Here is a 12456-nt window from a genome sequence, read left to right on the forward strand (position 1 = left end):
GGGGCGGCGCCACGGATTATTGCCAGGGGTGGCAGGCCGAAGTAGGGGGCCTCTTCATAAGAGGGCCTCCTCTTCGCCTCTGGGGCCTCCTCAAAAGTGAAAATTGTGGTCGTTTGTCAAAAACAGTACGTGTATCTATTATCTGCAGTTTATAATACCAATCCCGCGTATTCGGGCAAATCCACGCAGAAGTCTATATATGGCCTTGCGCAGAAGTGGCTTTTCCTTGCCTAGAGTCAATGGTAAAACAAATGATACAATGATGGGACTGCTCCACACGTTACAGACGCGGTACGAACTAACCTTGATAAAAACGATAAAAATACCTAAACAAAATATGATAAAAGTGACCATGGCAGTGCATTACTACTATACTGTCTATTTCTCACTTGCCTGATAGCATAATTGAAACGACCGATTGACATCGTACGCTGCGCATTTCAGCTGGCAGTTGGTTGTATAGCATCGGGCCATAGTACAGAAATCGGCGCCTCCCAGCCTCCGTCCTGACAGGTGGCAGTCGCAGGTCGTCACCCTGGCGAGTGCTCCGAATAGAGCACTTCACGGATAGGCTTTTTAGGATCCGGCCCGGCCCATATCCGGCAAGTCATATCCAGATCCGCCCATTATCCGCCTTTCTTTGAATATCAGAATCCGGCCCACCCATGGTCCGTATTGCAGCCAAACTTCCAAAAAATATCCGTAATAATCCGTTTCACCAATAACTGGTTTCACCCAAAACTGGACTAACAAATTCAATCTAAGGGACCAGACAGCCATACAAGTCTTGTGACAAGTGAGTGTCATAAAATGATGCCTATTGCTTTAATCAAACCTCTGCTGCCGCTTAACACATTAGTTTAATTTTTAACTTCAATGTTGAATGTTAAAATTTTGATCCGTTTTGATCCGGGTTCAACCTTCAATTCCCAAATCCGGCCCGCCCATATCCGTTCTTTTTTAACAAATTTAGAATCCAATCCTATCCGGTCCGCGGATTTATCCGTGGATAACGGATTTATCCGGCCCATGAAATGCTCTAGCTCCGAACTCGTGTATCACGGTTTGCTTGGATAAAGGATGAAAGTGACACTGGTGTATGGTATTTGATAATTTTGTGAGTAATGCAGGCGTATGATATTTGAATAGATCCTCTGCATCGAGCCATCCCAGCGCCCTCCGAACGTCTGCAGAATGGCTGAACTTCCTTCTACCTGAGACGACACGAGCGGCAAAGTTGATCAATGATCACCTTTTGAATCTTAGCAAGATTCTTCCCGCTGCCGCTGCCGTACATAGGGAGGCAATAGCGGACGCGGGAGGGAGGCAATAGCACCAGGGCGGTTACAATGGCGGGCAAGTTCTCGGCCGGAAGGTAATGACGTATGTGCGACAGGCCAATGCGGATCCCGAAGCATTTACGCGTAATTTCTTGTACATAAATGGGCGTCCCAGGAAAGATGATGATCAAAGATCACCCCCAGATTTTTGCTTCTAATACGGGTTATATTGTACGCTCGCGGAATTTCACCCCGAGAGGTGTAACGTTCCGGCCCCGCAGTTTTTGTCTACTGCCAAGAACAAGGTGAGTTTTGTCGAATTTGCGCGGAACCAAAGGTCGAGAGAAAAGAGGGCCTGCTCCATGCGCTCAGTCAGATCTGACAGGGTTGTCTTGTTGCCACAGACCATGACCTGGGTGTCGTCCGGCACCAACGGTCGCACACGAACAAGCTGAGGTTATTTGAAAAGATAGTATATAAGAGGGGACCTAGTGCCGAACTTTGGAAAACGCCTTTGTTATTCGGAAGCGCGGTTGCAATCTGCCTGTTACCAGAGACGTCAGTGAAGCTGACGCTCTGTGTGTGGTTCTGCAGAATGAAGGGATGCGGTTGCTAAAGCGCCAGGTACCCCAGGTTAATGATGCAAACGCCCACGTGCCACTAAGCTCCACTTATGAATAGGGCAATACAGGCAATACATATAAGCCCCCCCCCCTCTCCACAATTGTTTTGTCTGAACTCTCATATTATGCCGTTGCAATGAATGAAAACGGCCTGGAAAATTCGGAGCGCACTCCCTTCCCCCCACTCAACAACTTTTTTAACCATACATTGGGTATATGGAAAGATATGGGTTGAAAATTGCGGAGTGCACCTCGTCCCCCGCTCAACAACTTTTTGCCTACAGAAAGCGGCCTTGTACCAACGTTTAGCCCCCTCCCCCCTAAAAAAAAACGGAGCTCTGGATCCGCCAGTGGCACAGGGGCGTCCTTTATGGCCGCACAGTTGCCTTCTGTGTAGGAACAGGGGCAGGGTGTGGTTTTGTATAGGCCTGGTAGGGCCCGAGCCCGAACCCTACCGATGTTTATTTGGGTCCTATCAATGTTCCCTGAGCCCTGCCAATATTTTGTCAGCCATCACTTGATAACGAAGTAAAACGAAACAATAAGCAAATAAGCACATTATGTATACACTATACATCTAAGGTTCTAACCACGGTAAGCATATGTAGCTGGAAATGAGGTGTGTCCCATGGGCTCAAGTCCTTTTTGGATACCAAGATGCTCGAAAGACCAGTGGTTTTAGACGGCCCATGGCTGCCTCTGAGCGCCGCACGCCGCGCAACGGCCTCTTATAAATCCAGGTCCGTCTCCAAAACCAGCCTCTAAAGGCCCTACACCGACTTCGGAGGGTGCCGCGATGCTTCAGAATAGGCAATATTGATCTGAGAAGGTCCTATACTCTGATTCCCGAGGGTCCAGCGCCAGGTCCTTTCCGCATCAGATTACGAAAACTTAAACTTCTCATCCTTTTATTTTAGCAAGCAGGTCTCTCATCGTAATGTTTTGAGATCTCGTTAGTTGTCGAACCCTTCACTCAGCATTGGCCTTCAAAACCTTCCCTGGTCTCTTTCAGCACAACCATCCTTTTTAGTTGGCGTGGGCCTCTGTTAGAATGGCCCGTGTTCCGCTGACATAACTAATTTGCCCTTATAACTGCACGTTTTGTGCATCGGGTCCCGTGAGGGCCTAGATTTCGAAGATTAAAAAAAAGATTCTAATTTGTCTTGTCAGTGATCAAGGTGGAAAAATAAGTGGCCGAAATCCGATGAGAACGGCAGATTTGGGGATACCCTACCTTGGTGAACCCCCGTCACATATGGTCGTCCACCGCCTTGCACAGAGGATCCTGTTTGGGCACAGGGGTCCTCCTGTGTAGGCACATGGTTCTTCTGTGCGGGCATAGGGATAGGGACCTCCTGTGCGGGTACAGGGGCCTCCTATTTGGGCACAGGTACCTCCTGTGAGAGCACAAGGGCCTCCTGTGCGGGCAAAGGGGCCTCCTGTGCGGGCAAAGGGGCCTCCTGTGCGGGCAAAGAGGCCTCCTGTGCGGGCATAGGGATAGGGCCTCCTGTGCGGGCACAGGGGCCTCCTATTTGGCCACAGGGTCCTCCTGTGTGGGCTTAGAGGCCTCCTGTGCGGGAACAGGGGTCTCCTGTGGGCAAAGCCGCCTCGTATTTGGGCAGAGGGGCCTCCTGTGCGGGCACAGGGGCCTCCTTTACGGGCATAGGGATAGGGGTCTCCTGTGGGCAAAGGGGCCTCCTATTTGGGCAGAGGGGCCTCCTGTGCGCACAGGGGTCTTCTGTGGGCAAAGGAGTCTTCTATTTGGGCAAAGGAGGCCCCTGTGCCTGTGCGGGCACAGGGGCCTCCTGAGCGGGCACAGGGCCTCCTTACGGACACAGGAGCCTCCTGTGTGGGCACAGGGGCCCCTGTGCGGGCACAGGGGCCTCCTATTTGGGCAGAGGGGCCTCCTGTGCGTTCACAGGGGCCTCCTATTAAGGCACAGGGGCCTCTTGTGCGGGCACAGGGGCCTCCTGAGCATTCTGTACGGACACAAAGTCCTCCTGTGCGTGCAGAGGGGCCTCCTGCGTGAGCACAGGGGCCTTCTGTGTGGGCACAGGGGCCTCCTGTGCGGGCATAGGGATAGGGGTCCCCTGTGGGCAAAGGGGCCTCCTCTTTGGGCAAGGGGCCTCCTGTGCGGACACAGGGGCCTCCTATTTGGGCAGAAGGGCTTCCTGTGCGGGCACAGGGGCCTCCTGTGCGGGCACAGGGACCTCCTGAGCGGGCACAGGGGCATTCTGTACGGGCACAGGGTCCTCCTGTGCGGGCATAGGGCCTCCTGTGTGAGTACAGACGCCTTCTGTGTGGGCACAGGGGCCTCCTGTGCGGGCACAGGGGCCTCCTGTGCGGGCACAGGGGTCTCCTGTGGGCAAAAGGGCCTCCTGTGCGGGCATAGGGATAGGGGTCTCCTGTGGACAAAGGGGCCTCCTATTTGGGCAGAGGGGCCTCCTGTGCGGGTACAGGGACCTCCTGAGCAGACACAGAGGCCTCATGAGCGGGCACAGGGGCCTCCTGTATGGGCACAGGGGCCTCCTATGCGGGCACAGTGGTCTCCTGTGGGCAAAGGGCCTTCTATTTGGGCAGAGGGGCCTCCTGTGCGGGCCCAGGGCCCAGGGGCCTCCTGTACGGGCACAGGGGCCTCCTATGCGGGCACAGTGGTCTCCTGTGGGCAAAGGGCCTTCTATTTGGGCAGAGGGGCCTCCTGTGCGGGCCCAGGGCCCAGGGGCCTTCTGTGAGGGCGCGGATACAGGGGCCTCCTATGCGGGCACAGGGCTCCTGTGTGACGCAAAGGCCTCTTAGATAACTTCCCACGTGTAAAAGGGCCTCCTGTATGTAGTGTAGACTTAAAGGTCAAAGGGGCCTCGAATAGTTAAGACTATGCAGTAGGTATGCGAGTCTTCTTCGTCGGTGACGTTTCAAATTTGTCCCATATTTCAGGGGTGGCAATGCCACCCCTACCTCGCGGCAGGGGTGGCAGGCTGCCACCCCTGCCCCTATGGTGGCGCCGCCACTGGAGCCGGTACAGTACAAACATGCGAGAGCGCAATGGCGGTGCGATTGCTGTGCAATTGCCCGACCTCAGGTGAATTCCTATACAGCTGAACCCTCACCACTCCTTCAGACGGCAGCATCCGCCGCTGACATAACATTGCATCAGTCGCGGACGGCGGCTGTGGCGGCTGGCGGCAGTCGATAGTCGCCGCCCCGGGGCCGCTAATACCCATGGCTGCCGCCGCCGCCGGCGCGCCGCGGTCGATGCCGGCGGCCCGCCGGGCTCACCTGGCTGTCGCCGTTCTGTCCGCTGGGCGGCGCTAGTGTCGCGGCAGGAGGCTCGGACGTCTCGCCGGGGGGCGGCTGCCCACCAGCCCCGGCCCCCGGCCCGCCGCGGGAGCCCCGCAGAGAAGACAGCTTCAACATGTTGTCCACCAGGGTGATGAGAGGTCGCGTCAGCTGGTGCTGCAACAGGATCAGTAAAACATTTTTAGTTATGTTCGCCTGGGGGAAGAGGGCGTGGTAAAAAATCTAACAAAATGTAGGTAAATGCTCAGCGAGAGGAGCTGAATGCGATGGAACATGGACAAATAGCTGAAATGTATGCAAACACGTTTCCGCCTGCTTAAATGTGATGGGTCAAGAAAATCGTTCTCCGTACTTTAATCCTCTAAACGATTCATCATCATTATTGCACGATGTTTTCGCGCCCCTAATTATCTGTGCAGTGGCCGGCACCGTTTCATTCTAGTCTGACTCCATTTACGAGTGTTTTGGTGTGCTGCAGAACGCATTGGGACCGTGTCACCAGACCATTAGTGGCCATTACAGTCCCTCAGCGGCCACCGCCGCGGGGTAATTGCCATTGGCCGACATATTAGCGCTCGTTTTTTGCTCATAACGACCAATAGATGGCGTTGGCGCAGCAGGGTGACAGGAAGGAAGGCCGGCTAACACGGGTGATTAGTGCGGCCACGGGCGCGGGGTCTGGGTCAGAGGCGAAAGCAGCTCTCCGGTTCACAGTCTAATCGAATTATCACCGAGCGATATGATCCCTGCAATGGTGCGTAGGTAAACATACGCAATTTGCAGTCATGGACTTGCAAGAAATATAATTCGGGTACCTACAGAGAAACTAACTGCAAATCGATAGCCATAACTTACTGTACACATGGATTTTGTTGCAATTACCTAACTAAAGCAGCTTTATAGCTTATCCAATCCTTTCGTATGTAGTTAGGTACTGAATGGTAAGAGGACAGTGAAAAATCACCTGCAAGTCTCGGTCCCTAGTTTCAGAGTTTTATGCATTCCCTGTGTACGGTGCGGAACTTCACCGAAGTGTGTTTGTGCGAGCGTATGCGTATGTGCGTGTGTGCACGGTGAGTTCCGCCACCGAGGCCACGCTGGTTATTGATCACATCGGTCCGATGCGGTCTGAACTGGGCTTCAGCGTGCAGCGGTTCCGCATGCCTCCACACACAGTTGTAGGCTGAGTTCTGAAGTACAGTCTCAACTCTCAGGAAACAGAGGACATAATCGGGACACCAGGTACTTTGTACAAGACCCGACCGCAGTTAGGGTTTTGTCGGCTTGCAAAAGAGGAAGGTCGTTGTGTGGCGGCTGGGAGACAGCCGCAAAGTCCAGGCTTGCAGATTCCAGAGCCTTTAGAAATCATGTCGATGACAATCTGCATTCGTGACAAAAAGGCAAAAAGTGCGCAGGTGCGACACAGAGTGTAAGTCGCAGCTGGGCGTTGAAGGCTGTCCGGGAGAAACTGCTGCTGTTGCTGCAGCTGTTTAGTTTGGATCGATGTTACTCCTGTCTATTGTTCATTACGTCGGGGAATTATTGCAGTAGAACATAATAAGTAGGCCTGCTAGGTTGAACAGAAAAGCATTGAGCGTTTTCTAACCAAAAGTGCAGCTTTTTTAAATTTGCAAATCCCTAAGTATATTTTTTTTTTGGGTAAAATTGTGGATCCCAAGGAAGAAGAAGACCATACACAGACCTTAGGGGAGACTGGGGAGAAGTGGGCCATTATTTTGACAACAACTTTGAAAATTCGTAAAAATAGGATATTAAAAATTTAAGTAAATTGATTGCATTTGTTGGTAAATGGTTTATTTCACCTTCATTCTTTACTGTTTTTTTTTTGCGTGTTTCTTCGCGTGTTGATTCTCAAATTTGAATTTTAGGAAAAGTTGAAAATGGGGTGAACTGGGACACGTCCAGGAGAAGTGGGACAGATAGTGGGGAAAACTGGGACTGACCAAGAAATGCGATATAAATGGAATACAACTAAAATTTCATGACCCATCACGAAGAAGGTGTTTTAAAAAATGACACTTTAAGAAATCACCTCGATTATCTTTAATTTGAACTACCCTGACAGCACTGAGTATCCTGGAAATATTCCCATGCATTTGCATGCGGGAGAACTGGGACAAGGTTTAGGCACATTGTCCCAGTTCTCCCCGAGTCGTCATTTTTTATTTCCACTGTCTCCCACACAAAAAGTATAATAGATACATTAAAAAATGTTTCTGCATAACTAAGATGACTTCACTGACATCCGAAGGTGAACGGCCTAAACATTTCACAACGCTGAATAAACGGCAAATTGAATTAGAGTACAATGCCCAAAAAACGTATTTTAGACCCCAACTCAATATCTCAGAGACAGGCAACCGGAAAAGGGAACCGCTTGGTTGTGACGTGCCCCGACTAAATTCATGAGAAAATATGCAAAAACGAAATTGTTTGTCCAATTGGTCATCCAGATATTGTAGGTGTCCACTTCTCCCCCGTCCCAGTTATCCCCACTCTCCCTTGGCATAACGCAGGGTAGTTTATTTCTTTTATTAACTGCCTAATGACCCGCAAACGTCAGTTTACGATGCTCCTTTCAGGAAGTTATCACTTTATTATTTTTACATTCCAGTTTATTCACATTTTTGTCAACAGATTCAGGTCAACTGACTTCCATCGACCGGTTACTTTTGAAACATTTCATCGCTCTTTAGTTAAACTTTCGCGGAATCCATCAATCAACCGATTCCGAAATGACTTGTGTTGCGGTCGAAGCATTCATTGACATCGACGCGTGGCCATATCTTGAATAGTGATACAATGTCTAGGGTAAAAAAACCTTAACCGCGGGAGGTGCGTATAGGCAATTCAGCTGCAATCTTTTTCGGGATTCACAATAGCCATCAGGAAAATAACATCGCACAAAGCGCATTGTGCGGCTTACCTCTGCACAGTCGCAACGCAGTAACGCATACCAAACACTGCAAATGCACGGCTTTATACAAAGCTAGGTTTGGTAGAATGCCACGATGTCACGCTGGTCTGTGCAGAGTTCTACACACCTCCCAAACGTCCCCACACCGCCAACGGGCACCGTCAGCTCAGATCGATCTCAGCCGTCCGCGGATGACGGCGCCGCCGACCGATGACGCTCGATGACGTCCAGTGACGGACGTAATGAGGCGTGCAGCGCGATAGCCGTGTCGACCGTGCTAAGGCCCGGTTCCCACCGGACTGGACCGGTGCAGACCAGAGCCAGACCACAGCTGCCGGTCGCTAATCACCACGAGCACAGGGTGCAGTGGCAGCGTCATATGTAAAATACTTTCAATATAGGTGTGTGGTGGGATAGGAAATTTGTGTGCAATATCCCTACTTAATTGCTGATTGGCCATGAAAAATTATTCTGAATATTTTTTACTTTTTGAGCTCTGGATTGATACTTCGTGAAGGCTTGATTTTAACACACCTTATGCTGTTTCTTACTTTTGTGCAATCATTGTTTGTATATTACAAAATAATATTTGAATGTAATTGATGAACATTTTATGCAGACACAATTCCTCCCACGGGCCGTGATATGAGCACATCTGAGCCTTTTGTAAATGTCCCGATTGTCTGCGTCCAGACGGCCACATGAGACGGATATGGACTGGGCCCGGGAACCGTTCAGATGTGGACTGGGTCGTTGGGACGACTAATGCCCCGATAAACCAGCTCAGCAGATCCGTCATCTCACCAATCATGTCATTATGGGTTTCCGGTCCATTCTACCCGCCTCCCTGATCTCCATTGGGGAAACGGTAAGCCGCGGAATAATAAAAAGTAGGACGGGGCTCTCCCGACGCAACAGGGTGGTTCCCTCTCAACAAGACACCAGGGTAAAAAGAGTTGCTAGCAAGCTCCGCAGGAAGCTGGTAACTGCATCTTCACTGCAGCGGGTTTCGCTCTCAGAAACAGCTCGAACCCGGAATTGAAATGTCCTCCCCCTAACCATCCCCCTTCCCTGGGCCTCGACCTTTTGCCGCTTCTCGTTCGCCCTTCCCCTCCAGCCCACCTAAACTGTCCGCCCTCGCCCTTCCCCTCCAGCCCACCTAAACTGTCCGCCCTCGCCCTTCCCCTCCAGCCCACCTAAACTGTCTCCTCGCCCTTCCCCTCCAGCCCACCTAAACTGACCCCCTCGCCCGTCCCCTCCAGCCCACCTAAACTGTCTCCTCGCCCTTCCCCTCCAGCCCACCTGAACTGTCTCCTCGCCCTTCCCCTACAGCCCACCTAAACTGTCCGCCCTCGCCCTTCCCCTCCAGCCCACCTAAACTGTCTCCTCGCCCTTCCCCTCCAGCCCACCTAAACTGTCCGCCCTCGCCCTTCCCCTCCAGCCCACCTGAACTGTCCCCCTCGCCCGTCCCCTCCAGCCCACCTAAACTGTCAGCTAAGATTGGCTCGGTAGCGGCCGTCCCGGTCCCGGATTGGATGGCTTACGGTCATGATTGCTTTACGACAGGCCTCGGGCTACACGCTAACAATGTCTTATTGCCACCCTGAAATGGTGGGAAACAAATGGATTGGAATTTGGAAGGAAGGGATCTCGGCGTTCGTCGTGTGGGAGTAGCAATTTCTGGAGTACGCAGGCGATAATGGGTCAGATTATAGGACAGGCGTAATTGCCGGTCGGATTATATTGAAAAGGGTGAAAGTCTAGCGCTAAATGCTACATCGATGTAAAAATGATGAGTGTTCCATGGACGCAGTCCAACGTAAAAGAAGGTCCAGGTCCTATGAGAAGGGCTTGAGTGGAACTGAATTATCGTCTTTCCGTCCTTCATTTACATGTATCGCTCATTTATCCTCATCCGGTGTACACTGTACACTACTGCAACTACAACCTCCTTCCTCAATCCTTACCTGAGAGTCCAGTCTGGCCATTTGGGCCCTGAGTCGCTCCGTTTGTTCCGTCTGCCGTCCGTTCCCTCCGGCCTCCGCCACCTGCAGTGAGAGACGCACTGGTGATGACACACCACTGACACTGACACTGACACTGACACTGACACTGACAATGACACTGACACTGACTCTGACACCGAAATAGAGACCGACACTGATGTCAGTAATGACGGTAACTCCCACCGATCTCAGCTATCTCCCGAGTCCTGTCTAGTATTCAACTCCATGTCCGAAGGGAAAGGAGAGGTGATGTTGATAGACTAGTGCCACTAGTGCTGTGACACCAAGACACTGGAGCGCTGCCGCAGAAACGGACCATAAACATTGAGCAGTTTCGAAAAGTGTCGTTGATATTCAAGCCACTAGCAGCAGTCTCGAAAAGCTGTCGTTGATATTCAAGCCGCTAGCGTAATAGACGTTAAGTATGTGTGGCAAGTCACTGACTGAACTGGCACTTTAGGGAAGATGAGCTGGGAGTCATTGGGCCGACTCACGGACGGAACTCACGGAGGTTACTGTCACGAAGTTCGGGGTCACGCTGCTAGTCACGGGCAGTGTCACAAGTTTGGCCACTTGCTGGGTCACGCGTAGAATCACGGGCTCGATCACGAGTTGTGTCACGCGTGCAAAATTAATCGACCTCCAATTCCCCACTGCACACCTGGTGCACTTCAGAAATCCCAAGGAAATGGGTACAAAGCTGTTCGGAAACCACCCAACAAGAGCACCTCCGGACGATGTCCGAAGTTCTCGGTCCGCGTTCACAGGCTGTCAAATTCATGGGGCCATGGGGACCGAGCAATAAACCCTTCGAACCCTGGTTTCAGTCTTCCCTGACAGCAGGAAGTGCAGACAACTTGTTGAAACTTTAGCGCTTTCTTGGACATGATAAAGTCCGTAAAAGCGTCAATTAGGATAATGCTCATCTAATGACTTCATCACATCCCGTGCAGTTTCTGGAGCGACTCATACGATCGCGGAGTCACGAGGAATTCGCAGCTGGATGAAGATATCGTCCTCAAAAGTTTGTCACTAATGCGACAAGGCGGATGCAGCGAAGTTTTATTTAATGACTCGTATGACACGCCGATGACACTTAGTAAGACTGACAGTGAGCTGATTGGTATGGAGATCCTGGAATACGGCTGGTGATGAATTCACTGGAACTTGTATTTATTTTTGTTCATTTAAAACAGCATGCAGTGACATAAAACACTGTTCAGTATTTGCAATTAGTTTTATTGGTACTGTTACAGAACAAAATCGCAGCCACTCCACTGCTCCTAACAGACAACCACGATCCCATGGTGTGATATGAAGCAGGCTTCTTCGATCCAGTAGGCCCTACACTCTACAGTACGTTCCCCTGTCCAGAATTCCGTATCGTATGTACCTCGGCGGTGCCAGGGGAGGCACCGCTCCGGCGCAGCTACCGTCGCAGCCCCGAGGGACCCCTCCAATCCATCGGCGCCATCGACGGCACTCGTTGTCGCTTATTGGCAGCTTCCTCCCCCTAGGTCTCCACCCCTCCCCATCTATGCTCTCCCTAGCAAGGTCTCCTTCTCCTCACTTTCCCTAGAACTTCGTTCCCCCACATCTTCGCTCCAGCTCTCCTCCTCTAACTATACTTCTCTACTCCTCCCCAATCATCCGCGGCTCCCCAGCTTCGTGCCATTTTTTAGCAGTCCGGCCCGCGTGTCATCCATGCCTTCCCTTGGTCTCCAAAAAGGCCCAAGTCAGCTGCAGACTCTCCAACTTTCCGTAGCTCCGATCGTATCTGTCGAATCGCCCGAGCTCCCCTAGCGCCCCATCTTCTGGAAGAACCAGACCTACTTATGTATATCCATCGTCCATGTCGCATCCGACAATGCGCTGTCTGGCCGGCAATCATGACAAGGGACACCATCCCATGACGGCTGAGACGCTACTGACGTCGAGCTCAATCATTGTCATCTGCCGTTGTGATGCGGTCACCTTACCTTTGATGTGCGTACGCCGATATATGCGGATAATTACTTGAGGTGGTAACGTATTGGTCATGCTAAGCCAACATGCAGTACGGGGGACTACTAACGGAACCGTAGATATACGAGTACGATGCCACGCACAAACCTGCCAGTGGCAGCGAGGGCACTGAAGGCGCGTCGGTAGCACGGAAGACGCAAATAGCACGCATGGTACGGATGGCACCAATGACCTCGATGACACTATCACACGATGGCATAATCATAGTGCATCGATGCCATCGCAACGACACGTCACCGCGGCTGTGACGACGGCGGTGCAGAAATAGTGACCCAGTGTCAACAGTG

The 12456-nt window shown here is 51.7% G+C and overlaps 1 protein-coding gene across 1 annotated transcript in view; it reads right to left on the reverse strand.

The window, feature by feature from the left end:
- The window catches only part of LOC122371627, a 29257-nt gene that overhangs the window by 4095 nt on the left and 12706 nt on the right, over positions 1–12456 (reverse strand). Inside the window, exons 3-4 of the mRNA XM_043348063.1 lie at positions 10106–10186; positions 5180–5356 (exon numbers count right to left, since the gene is read on the reverse strand). Coding sequence (XP_043203998.1) covers positions 5180–5356; positions 10106–10186 — 258 coding nt within the window. The remainder of the gene's footprint in view (positions 1–5179; positions 5357–10105; positions 10187–12456) is intronic.

This window comes from Amphibalanus amphitrite, unplaced genomic scaffold, assembly GCF_019059575.1.
Source record: "Amphibalanus amphitrite isolate SeventyFive unplaced genomic scaffold, NRLGWU_Aamphi_draft 001264F_arrow, whole genome shotgun sequence".
Lineage (NCBI taxonomy): Eukaryota > Metazoa > Arthropoda > Thecostraca > Balanomorpha > Balanidae > Amphibalanus > Amphibalanus amphitrite.